Below are 17,613 nucleotides of genomic sequence, written 5' to 3'. Positions count from 1 at the left end.
TTGACATCATGCGTGCAGAAGCAGACGTGGCGCACTGCAAACGCAAACGCTGAGCCTAACCTGCCGTGGCATTGATAAATATTTGTCATTAGTTCAGGAGGGCAAAGTTTGCAGCGCAGCAACGATGACGATGGAAGCCAAACGAGCGCAGCCAGCAGGTTGTCGTCTCCTCTGCGAGCTGACTTTGATCACGGGCTTGACTCGCAGTGCCGTACACACGCCCCCAAAAAAGCAGCTGGCGCGTCCGCGTGCCGTCCTACTGCTCGGAGACGACCCAAGAGACGTGTTCTTCTTTAGCGCGTGCCAAGACGCTGCTTGATTTGGGCCTGGATCCACACATTGTCAGCTTCAGGGCTCATCATCTGCGGTGGGATCGGTTTGGGGTTTGAAAGCCCGCAGAGCTGATGGACTAACTGCCAGTTTTAATCAAGGCAGAACAAGACGCAGGGCTTTTATGGGCCTCGCCGGTCAAGATGGATGTTTCTGCCAGCTTTGACAGCCCTCACAATAGCTAGACTTTGCAAAGTCACTTAGTTGATTCTACACATACAGGCTGATTGTCCACTTTTGCATTTCTTTTAGTGCAGGAGTGTCCAAAGTGTGTCCCGGGGGCCATTTGCGGCCTATGGCTGTTTTTGTTGATCCGCAGTACATCAAAAAATATAATTTAACAAAAATATAATTTAAACAAAAAACCTAAATAAAGAAATAAATAAATAACAACAACAAAATGGAAAAATCAGCAGTGAAGTCAAAATATTACAAGAAAAAAGTTGTAATCTAAAGAATAATGTCAGAATTTTATGAGGAAAAATAACATCATTTTAGTCACATAAAGTTGAAATATTAACAAAAATATTAGATATTTTTAAGTCATGAGATTATGAAAAACAAAACACCAAAAAAAGTTAGAATATTACCAGAAAAAAGTCCAAATATTATGGAAATAAATAAATAATTACAAGAAGAAAGTTGAAATAGTTGGAAAATAAAAATGTAAAAAACAGCAAAAATTGAAAAAACAGCTGTAACTTTAACAGAAAAAGTGAAAATATTAAGAGAAAAAAGTTGTATTCTCACGAGAAAAAAGCTGCAATTTTACAAAAGTAAACTCATGACATTATGAGGAAAAACAATGCAATTTTAGCAGCATAAAGCTGAAACATTGCAAATAAAATTTTTTTAGGTTGTAGTATTATGAGAAGCAAGTAAAACAACAAATGAAGTTTTCATTTTTGAAAAAAATAGACTGGGGAAAAATTTCCGGACCTGACCGCGTTAAATGAATTTCCGCAATATAGAATTCAATGTTAATAAATAGAATATTTTCGTAGTTCGTAGGATAGAAAACCTGTTAATGACCTTCTAAATACGGTTTTTAACATTACTAGAGCCCTGTAGACATGAAATAACACCCCACCTTTACACTCTTATTATTCATTGTTTACAACACACTTTAACTGTAATGCTGCGGGGACTCGACACGGCTAATCAGTTAGCCTCAAACTTATTTCTTCTAAACTTAAGAAGCCAAAAACTTACCACTTACACACGGGCAGGAAGGAGAACTTTTTTTCCACTCTATCATGTGAGACATGCTATGGCTGACTTGATGCAGTGTTAAGGTATGTGTTGTAAGCTAATGTGTCATTCCTGTCGCCTAGTGACCAGAATACTACATATCACTTGTTTTTCAATATGTTTTGACTAATCAATTCATTTCTGAAAAACCGCCATATCGCGAGGGAGCAATAATCGAACCACGACATTGCGAGGGACGACTGTATTTCAACTTCCATTTGTAAATTTTCTTCTCATAAGTATGACTTTCCTCCCATAATATTTTGACTTTATTCTCCTAATTTTATAACCTAATTTTCAAAAAATTACAACCTTATTAGTTGTTTTGTTTATTTCTCACAATATTACATGTTCTGAAAAAAATTATGTCTTTTTTTCTTTAATATTTCAACTCTTTTGCTACTAAAATTACATAATTTTTCCACATAATATTCTGAGTTTATCCTTGTAAAATTCCAACTTTTTTCTCATTAAAATATGCATTTTTTTCTCTTAATATTTTCACTTTATTCTTGTAAAATTGCTGCATTTTTCCATTTCTGTTGTTGCTTTTAGTTTTTTTGTTAAATTATATTTTTAGAATGTGCCGGAGGGCCACAAATGAACCCCAGGCTGCACTTTGGTGACCCCTGTTCTAAGTTGTGCATCCGATCCAGATGGAAATACGTAGAAATAAAAGGTGAATTGTTGCGCTCTGCTCTCGTATATCATCTTATGGTGTCAAACACAAATGTTTTCAGCCTCCAAATATAAAGGAATTGGCCTCACTGTCCCAATACTTCTGTAGGGCAGTGTGTATGTCAAAAGTGGAGCAAGTACACAATTGCACTTCTTGGAGACAGGTGTAGACAAACGCAGTTCATTAGCATTAAAGCTACACACACACACACACACACACACACACACACACACAAGAGGGCGTGTTCCCAGTGGCACTTCAGTAAATTTTTTTTTCACCTTCTTGTGGCTCTTGAGGACGGACGGCGTGACGAAGGCCTTCTCGCACAGGTCGCACTTGTATTTTTTGTGGCCGTCGTGCACCACCTGGATGTGCACATTGAGCGTGTCCTTCCTCTTGAAGGTGGCGTTACACTGGTCGCACTTGAAGGTCCTCTCACCTGCAGACAGACACACATGAAGACATGAGGAAAAAATTCTTGGGGGGCATCTATACTGTTTGTCATCACGCACAGCCGAAGCCAACTTCCATTTGTGTGAGGTGGTTACGCGGACATAAAAGACGGCGGCAATGCATTGGAAGGACACTTTGACAAAATGTTCAACTCAGCATGAAATGCTTGTGTTTGCTGAATGGAAGTAAAACGCTCAGAGAGTAAATTGGGCCACAATCTGTTTTTCCTCTTCTTCCACAGAGCCCTTGTTCCCATTACACGGGGATTATTCCATTTCCACAGCCTATTTGCTGCATGTACAGTGTGTGCGCTCCAAAGAATGTTCCAATTCAAGCATATTAATAACCTTTCCTGGCGCCTGAATGGGGAGTTGACGTGCTGTCATAACCTCGTAACGCTACATTTTCATTTGTCAGTGCGGTGGACACACATTTAGCTCGCGTCTTCTTTAGCCACCTGCAAATATTGATATTCCGATAGCAGCTCTTCCTGCTCTAAAATCAATTCTCAAATGAAAATATAGATACTCGTGATACTTCAGTCATTTGCGGTAATATCTGTCTGAGGCGTTTGTCTGTTGAAAAGATGACGGAGCATAAAAGGAGGCATGTGTGAACTGCAGGGGTGCCACGAGACACCGGACTCACAATGCACGAGATTTGGTCCACGAGAACGAGACAAGACAAGATTTTAGCATGAATTTTAAGAAAAGTATGATAAAAAAATATGACTGGACAAACAAAGCTTTTATTTAACCGAGTCAAAAAACAATGCAGATGCATTTTGAAATTGTTGTTATCCCAGATTAACGTTCGAAGATATCATTGTCAACACTTTTTGAGACCAAATAAAGCAGTGTTATGATCATCTATAATAATAATATTAATACAGCTCACTGTTTTTGTCTTGTCTACTTGTCACTGTCTACTTACATCAGGGCTGTCCAGCTGTCCTTTGATAGTTATAGTTAAAAAATCATTTTAAAAAACATTATACATATACTTAAAGACCAGTCTTTATGTTTTTATTAGTTATTAGTATTAACGTTTTAGCTTTTTCTAGTCACATTATGCCTTTTTGCTGTATTTTTCCACTTTTACTGGGTTTTTGTTTATTTTATCTCTGCAAAGAGCCAAGTTCCACACTTTGGACACCCAGTGCGTGTTTTGCCAGAAAGGCAAGTGTGTCCAAGCTCTGCCTTCTTGGCGATGTTGATCAGGGCTGGGTTGCATTATGGAGCGTTTTTTTTTTTTTTTTTTTTTTACAGCTTTCAGACATGAATTGCACACCGTCACGGAGGGGGGGCTCAATCCCGTGCGCCTGCTCGGCAGATGCTTCACCTTTGTTGATGGCTTGTATTTAATTACCGAATAAATGCGTGTTGCAAGAAACACTTAAATGCGCACCCTTACTTGCTAAATATAGCGACCATGTCGCTGTATTGTCAACACGGATCTCTTCTATGTATGACGTGTCTTATGAAACGGAAGCAGTGATCGCGGATGCTTGAAAGTTGGAGCTGAGCGCCAATAAGGGTGCAGACAAGTCCAAACATCTACCTGTGTTGACCTGACAAATCTTTAAGTAAAGTTGATCAAATGTAAAATGACTACAGCTTCTGCTTGGACATCAACAAGTAGCAAGCAGCTGTTTAACTTCGAAGGAAAAAACAGCCACACGTCACTCACTGACGTCGACACTGTGAACACCAAAGTAGGTTGGATTGCAGGCTGTGCCTAAACACTTCATGTGCGCTTCCAATAATGCCTTGAACACTCCCACGTCCATATCACTGTACTATCATTCATAGTAGCCATGCCATACTTCAGTCTGATTGGCTTCTGGACTTGACTGTTCTCACAATACAGCTTTTCTCCAAAAAGAAAATGTTTTAATCTCATCCCATTGTGAATAAAGTTTTCACTCTTAATCATTAATTTCAATTGTTTTATTATTTTTCTTCTATTATTGTCTTTTTTGTTTTAAATACAATCTTCATATATTTTATATGATTTAGACTTCAGGGTTTAAAATAAATAAAAGGCTTAATCCTCTGGGTTTGTGCTTGTTTTTTCTCATAACTTTGGCTGTGTTACTCTATAATGGCTTGATTCTTCCAAAGCTGTTTTTATGAGAAGAATCATAAAATGCAAATTTAAAATGTGTTCCTAGGTCAACCAGGCGTCCAGGCCAAATTTCCCACCCTTTCAGGTCCCGAGAGGTCAATAAAAGTCCACTCCCAAAAACTGCTATAAAAACCTACGTTTTCAACATTGTATATGTATTTTAGGGTGGTTTCAGGGTTTTTTGGAGCCATGGTCTTAAAACCTTTGATCAGCTGACGAACATCCTATTTCACTTTAATGCTTATTTGCAATAAATTGTTTACTCTAAACTAAACTGGATCAAGGTTTTATGCTGCCGATTCCGAAACTGATCACCCATGAGTGAAATTATCCGATTGCAATACCAATCACATTGATTAAGTGTAAATTTTTAAATGTTCTATTGGCTAAATGATATGAAAAAAAACATAAAATGACCTTTGTTTAGACAAAAACATATTTGACTTACTTTTTCAAAAGAACTTATATCCCTGGTGAAACTTACAGGGGGTGAGACGCCTTCTTTGAGGAGACTTTGGATGCGGGAGCAAACAGCTTGAAACCCAGCGTCCTCCACCACCGACGAAGGCCGGCCATCCAGTCCACCAAATCCAACCACTTTTCGAGCTATCCGCCTTAGACCTCCGACTGCCACGCACATGCAGGCGTGTGTCCAACGCAAGCCACATTAGCCGCCGTCCCACCGATGATCACATCGCGAGCCTCCAAAACTCACCACACCCCGCCAAGTGCAAAGTAAAGTTTTAACATGCCACCCCGGCGAGATGTTTTTCATGTCATGTTTTGCACAGTGCAAAATTTATATCACTCTCACAAATGACAGGTAATTCCCACACGGCAGACATGATTGTTTAGGCTTTGGCACGCCTCCGCCGTGTGAGAGAAAGTGGGCGGGAGATGCTTGCTACAGGCTGCATACTGTAATACTACAAGCTACAGGTGATCAGCTTTTGTTATTGCCGTTGAAAGGCATATGCCGCTTTGTCACGGAAATCGGAGCACCCCGACTCTAAATATTTTTTATCTCACTCCCATTTATTCTTTTTGCATTTTGAAGCTCTACTTAGAACCTCTTTAAGATCAAACAGTAATAAAATGTACATTCTTGACATGCAGCACGCCCAGACGGGCTACAGAGAGGTGGGGTGGAAGTAGGGGGGCGAGCTGGGCCTCCAGCAGCCTGTATGGAGTGCCTGGAAGCCGGGGGAAATCGGCTTAGGGGTGTCACGAGATCAAAACGTGATTAGGGAGTGGGGGAGGCCTGCTTTTTTCCATTTTTGCTGGGTTTTTTTTTCTATTTTTTGATAGTCTTATAATGTGCCGCGGGCCAATAGAAAAAACAGCTAAAGGATGAAAATGGCCCCAGGGCTGCACCGTGGACACCCCTGTACTACAATATATCGTAAATTCTGTAAAAAGACCAATGATTCCCTATCACCTGGCAGGCTCGACTTTAATCGAATACAATAATCCCCCATTTATGGCGGTTAATTGCTTCTGACAGCAATAAGTGAATTTTCACGAAGTAGGATTCAGTATTAATAAATGCAATATTTTTGGTAGTTAGAGCATAGAATACCTGAAACCATAGAAAACGTTTTTTTTTACCATTAAGCACTCAAGACATGAAATAACACCCCTATAGTCACCTTTATACTTGTATTACTTAATATTGTAGATATGACCAACAATAATAAGACACAATAACTCAAAGTTAGCATCGGGAAAGGTTTTTGTTGTTGTAGTATCTGGACCATAATGTGCGTGGATCGCATGGCATTACAAAAAACAAGATATCAACCCATCATCCATCCTCGCTATGATGTTTGTCACTTCATTAATATACAGGACAGCCAGTCTGACATGAATCTGACATACATACGTACACTGTGAATATACTGCTACCTTGGTTTACCCCACATTGTGCAACTCCTATGCACAGGCTACGGGAAGAAAAGGCCGCCGCTTTAACCATAGCAATCTACAGCAATGTACTTGGCCTCCAATTTATTTATTCTAAACTTAAGAATTAGTTTGAAACAGAGTGGGGAAAAAGGACAAGCAAGCCAAAAACATAACAATTCCACACGAAATGGGAGCTAAACTTTTTTTGGAGTGTATGTATATATTGTTTAGTTTCTTCATGCTTACACTACTGTGCGTCAGGGTAGGCCGCCTCATATAACTGCCAGTATTTCCATACTGTAGCTGCAAGGATCTCCTGGTCGTCTGCCATTTTTTTCAGCGTGTCTCCGTTAGAAAAAATTGGAGGTGCGCAGAGCGGAAATTTTCCGCATGAAAAGGGCCGCACGGAGCCACACATAGCCACACGGACCACGTGGATGCGGTAAGCATACAACAGGCTTTACAGCGTTGTGGAAGAATTTTGGCCCACTCATCTTTGCAAAATTGTTGTCATTCAGTCACACTGGAGGGTTTTCCAGCATGAAGCGCCTTTTTAAGGTCATGCCACAGCCTTTCAATAGGATTCAGGTCAGGACTTTGACTAGGCCACTCCAAAGTCTTCAGCCATTCAAAGGTGGATTGCTGATGTGTTTTGGATCATTGTCCTGCTGCAGAACCCAAGTTCCATGATCTGGGGTGCTTTTTCATTCAGTGGAACACTGGAGCTTCAGGTGGTGCAGGGTCGTCAAACGGCGGTCGCTTACGTGCAGATGTTGCAGCGGGCATTCCTCATGATTGAGGGCCCTCGTCTGTGTGGTAACAGCTGGGTTCTTCAACAGGACAACGCTGCAGTTCACAATGCTCACTTGACCAAGGACTTCTTCAGGGAGAATAACATCACTCTTTTGGACCATCCTGCATGTTCCCCTGCATGTTCCCCTCATTCAAATCATGGATGGCAAGGGAAGTTTATAAAAATGGCCATCAGTTCCAGACAGTTGATGCCCCTCGTGAAGCCATCACTGAAGTGATGAACAAGAACAGTGGAGCGACTCATTACTGAGTCCTACTGAGAACACTTTTTGTTCTGCTTTGAAGAGGTTTTTTTTTTATTTTTTGAGCGATGGTCTTAATATTTTGATCAGCTGATAAACAGACTATTTCAGTTAAATTGTTGTTTTCAAATAAATTACTTTTTCAAAGTGCTCTTTGTCTCACTCCAACTTCTTGCTTTTGCATATTGTAGCTCTACTTAAAACCTCATTAGGATCCAAATGTGCAAATTGCAAATTCTACAATTTTTCAACTGGTCTTAAGATTTTGATCAGGAGTGTATATCATGATATACACTATATATATATATATATATATATATATATATATTTATATATATATATATATATATATATATATATATACTGTATATATAATATTATTATATAGGCCGTGTCATTTCTGTACTTGCGGTTAAAAGTTAAAAGGAGCTTGGTCGACCAATAGGAGCAAGTGTTCTTACTGTTGTGAATGAGTAGGTGGCGCTGTAGAGAAAAGGGCGTCCGAAAGAGGGCCTTGCACTCCTCGCACTGGAAGGGTCTTTCCTCCGAGTGTGTCTGCAGAGAGAACAGAACGCCGTCAGCCATGTTTGTCCAAGCGAATGGCGGCGAGGGGGATCATCTACCAGACTCCATTTCGGCTTTTGTTGACTTGATGAAGACAAGCAGCTCGGGCGGGATTAAAGTTCAAAGTGCTTCTGTTGGCGCCCCCTCCCCCAGGCTGCCCCCCGTCTATCTGCATGAGTGACACCTCAAATCCCAAAGTAAACAAGGACCCCACAGATTGCTGCCACCACACAAACCCCGACTGATCTCACAAACTGATCATCTCACCTTCTTGTGGTTCTTGTAGACGTTTCGGTGAGCAAACTCCTTCCCGCACAGCTTACATTTGTACGGCTTGTCCTCGCTGTGGATGATCTTGTGAGCCGTCACCTGGTCCAGGCGCTTGAAGGAGCGGCTGCAGATCTCACACGTGTACGGACGCTTCTCTGTCGCCGTGCAAACGCAGACCGCCAGGTGTCACAAGGAGGGTGGGGGCAAAAAACGAGGACCGATCTAAGATTGATCTCACCTGAGTGTGTGATCATGTGTCGCTTGAGCTGATTGGTGGAGATGAACTTCTTGTCGCACGCGTGGCAGTCAAATATTTCATGTATCTGTCAGGCACCACAGAACAAAGTTGGAAAATTAGCACCGCGCCAACATTTCCTGTACATTCATTTCTTTGTGGCGGTCCTTCACAATTACATTTGCAGCGCCACCGAAAAATTTGGAGGTTGGCAGTATTTTTTTTCATGATTGTTTTTTAGATTCGCCGCTATCTGCTCACCTTGGCTCACAAACACATTATAATGGGACTGTCTGTGTGGCTTGTCATTACAACTCCTGGGGCCATTTGCAGCCCACGCCTGTTAGGTTATTAGCCCATGGCACATTCGAAAAATATAATTTCACAAGAAAAAAAAACAGTAAAAATGCAGAAATCAGCAGTAATTTTACAAAAATAAAATTCTAAATAGTAAGTGTAAAAAAATTGCAATCAAACGGCAATGAGGTGTAGTTTTATTTTTATTTATTTTTTATTTATAATTTTATGAAAAACAAGCAAAACAGCAAATACAGCTGTAATTTTTGGAAAATTAGATTGTGGAAAAAGTTGTAATATTACGTGAACAAAGTCAACATATTAAAAAAACGTCGCAATTTTATGAGAATAAACTCATAACATTATGAGGAATAATAATGTTATTTTTGTAGGAGCGCAGAGTTGAATTTTGAAGAAAACACATGTTTTTTTTAGGTCTTAATGTGAGAAACAAAACAACAAAGTTGTAATTTTTGAAAAAATAGGTTGGGGAAAAAGTTCTGATATTTTGGGAATAAAGTCATAATATTAAAGGAAAAGTTTACTTTATTTGGAATTTTGCCCATCATCCAAAATCATGAACTGAGACATGAACACACGTGTTTCTCTTTTCTGTGCATTCTAAAGATGTAAAAATAGAAAGAGGCAGCCAATTAATGCAAGTAATGGGACGCACCGATTCCCCCTATTAAGCCTGCTACTAAAACACCTCCAAAAACCTCCAACAAGGTTTTATGGTTTTAAATCCATGCTGTGCGCATGTAGTAACATGCACATTTGTGATAACATGTAATACTTAGAGTATTTTGCCCTATTTTGGTCATTTTAAGCATTAGCGGAACTTCCTTCCTGGGTGCATTTATTTCACATAGCAACATAGAAAGGAACGCTCCACCGAACATTAACTTGTCCAAACTCAAAAACAAAAACAAAGCAGCAGTGGCAGCTCCAATATGTAACGTTACCTTTCGCTGGCGGCCTGAGGCATTGTGAGCGAGTGTGTGGTGAAGCTAGTCGCTAGCCGGCTAGTAGCGAGCCGATGTGGTGTGGCGAGGTGTCGCTACGCCCATAATGCAGTTCTTTGGCGTAACAAAGTTTATAAGAATTATAATAACAATGTCCCTGTAGCTTGGTTAATGTGCAGGTCACATTATGTAAATGGAGCGTTGTTGGCGCTTTTTGGAGGTGTTTTCAGAAGGCTTTACAGGCGGAATAGGTGCGTCCCATTACGTGCATTCTTAGCTGCCTCTTTTCAGCTGTTTTTACATCTTTAGAACACACAGATAAGAGACAGTCGTGGATTCATGTCTCACATAAGGATTGTGGATGATGGGCAAAATTAAAAAAAAAAGTACACTTTTTCCTTTCAGTGAAGAAAAAGAAAGTTTAAATATTTGGAAAAAAAAACTGAAAAAAATGGGAAAAAGTTGCCATTAATAACAGGCTTTTTCATCTACTATATATGACAAAGCTGAGATGCATTTTTTTCTTGAAATAAATACATAAAACTTATTAGCATATCTACATGTGTTGCTTTCCAAAATATCAAAAAGTGTTAAAAGTTGCATCCTTTCATTTTTCACTATGTGGCCCTAATTTGACAACGTTTGGACACCCCTGCTTTAACTGTTGTTTACAAAGTGCCCGCAAGGCATGCTGGGTACTCCCTTGGACATGAGAATGTAGCGAGATATTGGATGTACATCTTGACAATCAGGGCACACTTACATGGAGGACGCATCATGAATGGAATGTTTTTTGTTTGTTTTTTGGTTTTTTTGCGTGTTGCAAGGCGCGTGCACGCACGTCCGTCGCTGCACAAAAAATTAGACACCGTAAGTATAAACTTAGCCTTGTGTTGTTAATTCAGGTGTAAAAAGATGCGATCGTGTTGCACATGTCTTATGACACAAAACAAAAAGCTCTAAAAAGTTTGACCAGTTTTCTAACATGCACACACGACGGTCAAATAGGCAAATTAGACGATGATGTCAACCCAGTGCCACAGAGACGTTGCAGTCCTGTGGGAAACACCGCCAAAATGGCCAAACTTCAACATGTAGTGTTGTAAAAAAATTGTGTCGTAAAATCAATGAAAAAAATCAGTCGATCAAAGACATTTTGTCACATAATTAAGGAATAATATACAGTATATATACTGTATATATACAGTATATACTGTATAATAATAAGAAATTGCGTAGCATACATTTCTCCAACCTTACCTTTCTATGTTCTTGGAGATTAAGAGAGGAAGAACACTTCCTGTTGCATATCGTGCAGGTGAGTTTCCGTCGTGCACTCCCTAAAGTTAAAAAAAAAAGAAAATTTGAGATGCACGAGAACTACTTTCCAAACCTATACCATCCTCAAGTCGGACATGATAGCGATAACAGATCAACTTTTTTTTTTTTTTTAGCTTTAACTGTTGTTTGTGCACACCCGGAGGTAAGAAGGACTGGAATCAATTAGGATTTGACCAAGTGTACCTGTTGATTTGTCCTACCAATATCATTACTGCTACCACATCACTACCATCAGGAGAACCAGAGTATAGAGGGGAGGGAGCCACCTGGCGTGGCCCAGCAAGGTGCACTGTATTCGAGCACACTCACCGAGCAGCCGGTGTGACGCCACGGAGGTCTCTGGCAAACCTTTTGCACTTTTCAAACACGGCGGCACAACAAGCCCCAAGCGTCGTAGTGATGTGGCGTTCAAGGTGGCTTTTTGTGTGCTCGATGTTTTTTTCTCCCCTAATCGCAGCGCACTGGGTCCATCTAGCACACAAAATGTCTTTCTCTGAAAGTGAATGTTTGTTTACGGGTGAGCTCAGGGGACGTTGCGACAGGCCGTTAACAACACAGGCAGGAGAAGAAAGGAGTGCTTGATTTGCTCACCCGCACAGCACAGGTAAACTCGCCTCATTGAAGCCTTTTTTAAAATTGTCGGTTATCTGAGCTTTTTTTAATGTTATCGAATTTATCGGTATGACATCATAATTACCTCATATCAGACAATTATCGTGCACCCCTAAAGAAAATGACCAAAACACATTTCCTTGCGATGCAAATCTCCCCCTTTTCATTTCAAGCGTGGAGCCTCACATCTCATTCTGGGATCATCTGGATCACATGACCCCAATCCGTCCCGTCTGATGCACTTCCCCCAGCTTTTGCCCAAACACACACATACACACACACGGGGGTCCTTAAATCTCAGCTGTGATATCAAGGTCTCAATCTGGGTTTGCCTGAGATATCAGCTGTCCTACATCCTGCCCTAAATAGCCAAATTATCTGGAGGAGCGGGAGGCCCCCCTGAAGGTGCAGGTCAGCAATTATGCAGCAGCAGGAATAATTAGAGATTAACACAAGCAGAGCTACTGCTGAAGGACGTTTCAAAAAAAAAAAAAGAGCCTTTCCGACCTGTGTGAACGTTGCCTTTGTGTTTCTTCAGAGCGTCCTTGCTCTTGAACCGCTTGCCGCAGCTCTCCTCCTTGCAGATGAACCTGGCGTCTCCTTTGCACGCCTCCTTGTGCTGCTCAAAGCTGCAGAGCCAGACGAGAGAGGAGCGTTCAGCGTTGGGCTTTCAAAGAGGACGGCAAGGTGCCTTACCTGGACTCTGAGCTGAACGTGCTGTGACACAAAGAACACTGATGAGCCTTGGAGTCTCCTGAAGGGTTCACCACCTCGGAGCAATGCAGCACACTGGAGGAACGTTGACAATACAAGCACATTAGGCACCAAATGGCAACTTTCACAACACAGCCTTCAACAAACTGTCTTCTAGCTTCAGGGAACATGGCTTGGCTTGGACGAATTTGAAGCTGAATGGAAATGTTCCCATTGATGTGCTAAAAGGGCACGTTATGCCTGTTAGTGAAGCGCAGTTTAGCATGAAAATATCAACACACACCAAGCGACTTCCTGCTTTTATGCTAAGCTAGTTCCTAACCAAAACATGATTTCCTACCCTACTAGTATTTTTACCCGTCTAAAGATTTTCTAAAGAATTTTAAGGCTAAAACACAACGCTTCACTTTTGGCCGAGACAGACAAACTACTTCAGCTTTTTATGCTAAGCTAAGCTACACAGAAAGCTCCTGTGTTATTACCTCCGCCAAAGCAGCGCAAGCGCAGCACCAAGATTACGCTTTTGCCAGCGTTTATCTGTTCGTTTGTTTGTCTGTCTGTGTTTAAAATAACTTGAAATGTTCTGAATGAATTTAGGTGACATTTTCAGGAAATGGGACACGGAAGAGCTGATAAAATTCTGGGGGTGATCTGGGTCACCATCTGGATCCAGAATTTTTTGAAAGGTTTCTTCAACATTGAGAGATAGGACCATTTTCGGCATTTGTGCATATAACGCGACAAAAAAAATGGTCATGGTCGTTTTTTAGCCTTCTCGATACATTGTGCTAGATGTTAGCATGACAATGTTAGCATGTTAACATTGCTAGCATTCTAACTTTAGCATACTAGCATTTTTTGGTATTTTCATGAATATGAACTTAACATATACATAAACACTTAGCACTATCATGCTACGTGTTAGAATGCTAGCATAAGCATGTTAGCATTGCTAGCATGCTAATATTAGCATAGTCACATTTTTTGCGATTTTCATGAATATGAACTTAAGCAGTGCCGCACGGTGGCCGAGTGGTTAGCATGTTGGCCACACAATCAGGAGATTGGGAAGATGTGGGTTCGAATCTCAGTTGGGCATTTCTGTGCAGAGTTTGCATGTTTAGCTAACATAATTATTCTAACAGTTTTAGCATTTTCAGAGGTAGTCACTTAGCATTATTAAGCTAGGTGTTAGCATGTTAATGTTAGCATGTTAGCATCGTTAGCATTATTTAAGTCATTCAAAGTCTTCCATGGTAGGTTTTCATGGTCAAGGAATCTAAATATGTAGATCAAATAAATGTAGGACTAATATTTATGGTGTAAATCACAATATGGGGGGGGAACAGTGGCAATTGGCAGAGGTCTGCGCTCTCTGAGTGCTTTTCTAGTATTTCAAATACTTTCATCAAAAAATCCAAACTATCCCTTTAACAGCCCCTGTTGAGGGTTGCAAAAAGCCAAATAAAAAGCTAAGTGTATTCTCTCAGTTCTGAACTGACGTTTGGCACGTGTGTGCGGGTGAAGCTTGTTTCGCTCTCGCGATGTGCTCATGTGAGCAGACTCGGCGGCGCGTACACACGCACACGTGCGGCTGACAGCAAAGGAAATGAGCGTGAGCGTTGGAGGCGTGAGGTGATGAGGCGAAGAGTGGACTCACTGGCGCTGCAGAGCTTGTTTGACGGGGAACTTCTTGCCACAGCTCCTACATTTGAACTCCTTCTCCTCGGTGCTGGGCCTCTGGTGGAGGCTCTGCAGGTGTGCGGCCAGGATCTCCTCACTGGGGAAGCTGCTCTCACACAGCAAACACGGGTGGTCTTCCTTCTTGATGACTAACTCTGCAGACGAGCAGGGGGGGCCATGACAGTGAACACACCGCCAGGAAGGATCAGGCTACATCTCGGAGGAAGAACGTAGGTACCCATTTCAACCAGGTGCTTGGCCTCTTTGCTGTTGTCATCTTCATCCTTGGTGACCTCCTCCTCTTCCTCGTCCTCCTCCTCCATGTCGCTGTCCAGGAAGCCAATCAGGAGTTCCGTGTCTGTCTCGATGTCGTCCACAGCCAAGTAGAAGATGTTCTCTCCATCCTGGAACACAACCACCACAGCAGGACTGCATGACTACAGCTTAGGGCGTTTGTGAATAATACCTCGCAATCGAGTGTTTTTTTCCTTGAAATCTAAAAATCCTAAGTTACCGTCATTTTCGGACTATAGAGCACAACGGTATGTAAGCTGCACCCACTAAATTTAAAGAGAAAAAAAGACTTGTACACACACAGGCCGCACCAAACGTCCATGTTGATATTTATTACAAATAAAGATGTTACACAGTAAGATTTTTCAAACTTTGATGAAATAAATGCTGATTTCAAAGAGTGTTGCACGGTGCCGAAAAGGGAATATGATATTGCTAGTTAAACTAAGTCGATAATTTTGCCGGTCTCGATATATTGACATGTTTGTTTTCCTCCTCTCTCTACCAAACAGGCTGCATGCCGAGAGGGTTCACTCTGTACATTTGTCTCAACACGGGGGCCCGCTGGTTCTATAGCGGAACGAACTGAGTGAGCGAACCCTCCTGTCAGTCATTCAGTCTCTTTGTCTCAGTGAGGAGAGACGCGCTACCGAGTGCACTACTTGCTAGCGAGGTGTGTCGTGTGCTACGTGATCGAATACTTTGTGATCCGACGTCAATTTCGGCCCGTTTGAGCGTCGTCATATTGTGACGTGAAAAAGTGTACCAAACGCATTTTGCCGCATCCAAAACACGTACTTTGACTAAACTTCCACAAAACGTAACACCTCATTAAACGTAAACAGCGTATTCCACATACAATGTTGCTAAAAGCCAATCAATATTCAGCCAATAATGAAAATGACATTGATTCAAAATAAGAACTAGAAAAGCACTCGGAGAGCACAGACCCCCGTGCCAAGCGCCATAGTTCCCCCCATATGGTGATTCACAGCAAAATAATAGTCCTACATTTTTTGCATCAGTCTTTGATATGTTGTAGAACCTGTTGGAAACTTGTCCTGTATTTTTTTTTCCAAGTGCTCTGACCATTTTTTGTGGCGTTACATGCACAAATGCCGAAAATGGTCCTATCTCAATGTTAAAAAATCCTTTCCTGGATCCAGACGGTGATCCGGTTCACCCCCAAAAATGTTATCAGTTCCTCCATATCCCATTTCCGACACTTCCTTCAAATTTCATCCAAATCCATTCACGGCATTTGAACAAACAAACAAAAGCATAACCTCCGCGTTGGCAGAGGTAAATACTGTAATTTGTGATTTTTAGTTAAGCGCAATTTTTGCTGAAAAAGATTGAGAGTCCATTTTATTTTCTTTGGTTTTTTCCATCTTAATTTATTATGTTATTTGTTCATTTCATGGATTTTATTTAAAAGTACCTGACATTCCATTTACAATGTTAAATAATAAAAGTTAAAGTTGCCTTTAATGTGGCATATTCGCATTATTATGCCATATATTATTACAAAATAATGTTGACAATAATATTGTTTATCTGCAATAATTTGTGGAACAATTATTGTCCTGCAAAATTTGTTATCCTGACAGGCCTATCATAATTCCTTCGTCACACACTTTGTCAGTCTCTCTCTCTCTCTCTCTCTTTCTCTCTCTCTCTCTCTCTCTCTCTCTGTCTCTCTGTTGTTGTCACTCTTGATTGTTAGGTTTGAATCTCCGTTGGGCATTTCTGTGTGGAGTTTGCATGTTCTTTTATCCAGCCTTTCCAAACCCGTTGGTGATAGTGGACGGCTGGCAGTCTGAGCAGTCCAAGCTGAAGTTGTACTAATTCTATACTTGATCAAACTTACTTAAGATGCGTCAGACATCAAAACATGATATTAGCTTCCACTTTACTACTGTCTGAAACTGCATTCAAAGCATCATGGAAAATGTAGCTTTTAGCTGTAAATTAGCCGCATCACTGTATAAGCCACAGGGTTCAAAGCATGAGAAAAAAGTAGGGTCTTATAATTAATAAATTACGATACATGAAATTCTATGACCAATTTAGACGTTTTTGTTCACTTTTTATTTTTTATTTTTATTTTTTTAATTATTATGATTATTATTGTGGTGGGGCAAAAGTGTAAATAAAGTTTTTGAAATAATTCATCTTAATATCATTTTTAAAGATTTTGTAAATGTTCTGTCGCACTAGGTTGACACACACATTCATAACCTAACCATTTTAAAGTAATGAAGTGATTTTTTATGTCATTTTTCAAGCATTTGTACATAATACATTGTAATCAAGGTTTCTTCCTTAAATACTGTATAAACACTGGTTACATGAAAATATTACTGTCAGGCCAATTTATACACTCCTGATTAAAATTTTAAGACCAGTGGAAAAATGTACATTTTGGACAGTTTGATCTTCAGGACCTTCAAGTAGAGATTGAAAATGCAAACAGGAGAAATAGGAGTGAGACAAAAACATTTTGAGTAAGCAATTTATTGCAAACAAGCATGAAAGTGAATAGGTTGTTCATCAACTGATCAGTTAAGACATTAGAAATAAAATGTAAAAAAAAAGGAGTGAGTAATGAGTAGCTGCGCCTTAATGAGGTGAAAAATGGGTTTGGGCATGCTTGATGCCAGTGTTTCCAGGAGCGGTTTCCATTGTTTCCATTCCACTTAGCGGGAATGTTGCTCCAGGTGGTGAAGATAGCTTCACGGAGGGCATGCACTGTCTGGAACTGATGTCCGTTTTTGGAAACTTCCTTTGCCATCCATCCCCAAATGTTCTCCAAATTGGATTTAGATGAGGGGAACA

The 17,613-nt window shown here is 40.6% G+C and overlaps 1 protein-coding gene across 4 annotated transcripts in view; it reads right to left on the bottom strand.

Moving 5' to 3' along the window:
• prdm5 (PR domain containing 5) overlaps positions 1-17,613 on the bottom strand; it is a 127,010-nt gene that overhangs the window by 96,123 nt on the left and 13,274 nt on the right. For all 4 annotated transcript variants that reach the window (XR_008572739.1, XR_008572738.1, XM_054790468.1 and 1 more), the window contains exons 4-12: positions 14,720-14,885; positions 14,459-14,636; positions 12,781-12,873; positions 12,592-12,713; positions 11,392-11,471; positions 8,873-8,957; positions 8,632-8,789; positions 8,262-8,355; positions 2,539-2,699 (exon numbers count right to left, since the gene is read on the bottom strand). Coding sequence is in view for 2 of the 4 variants with exons in the window: in XM_054790468.1 (XP_054646443.1) it covers positions 2,539-2,699; positions 8,262-8,355; positions 8,632-8,789; positions 8,873-8,957; positions 11,392-11,471; positions 12,592-12,713; positions 12,781-12,873; positions 14,459-14,636; positions 14,720-14,885 (1,137 nt within the window). In the remaining 2 variants the exon portion in view is untranslated. The remainder of the gene's footprint in view (positions 1-2,538; positions 2,700-8,261; positions 8,356-8,631; positions 8,790-8,872; positions 8,958-11,391; positions 11,472-12,591; positions 12,714-12,780; positions 12,874-14,458; positions 14,637-14,719; positions 14,886-17,613) is intronic.

The sequence above is a fragment of the Dunckerocampus dactyliophorus genome, chromosome 10, assembly GCF_027744805.1.
Source record: "Dunckerocampus dactyliophorus isolate RoL2022-P2 chromosome 10, RoL_Ddac_1.1, whole genome shotgun sequence".
NCBI classification, from domain to species: domain Eukaryota; kingdom Metazoa; phylum Chordata; class Actinopteri; order Syngnathiformes; family Syngnathidae; genus Dunckerocampus; species Dunckerocampus dactyliophorus.
This window is presented reverse-complemented; position numbering and strand designations above follow the sequence as displayed.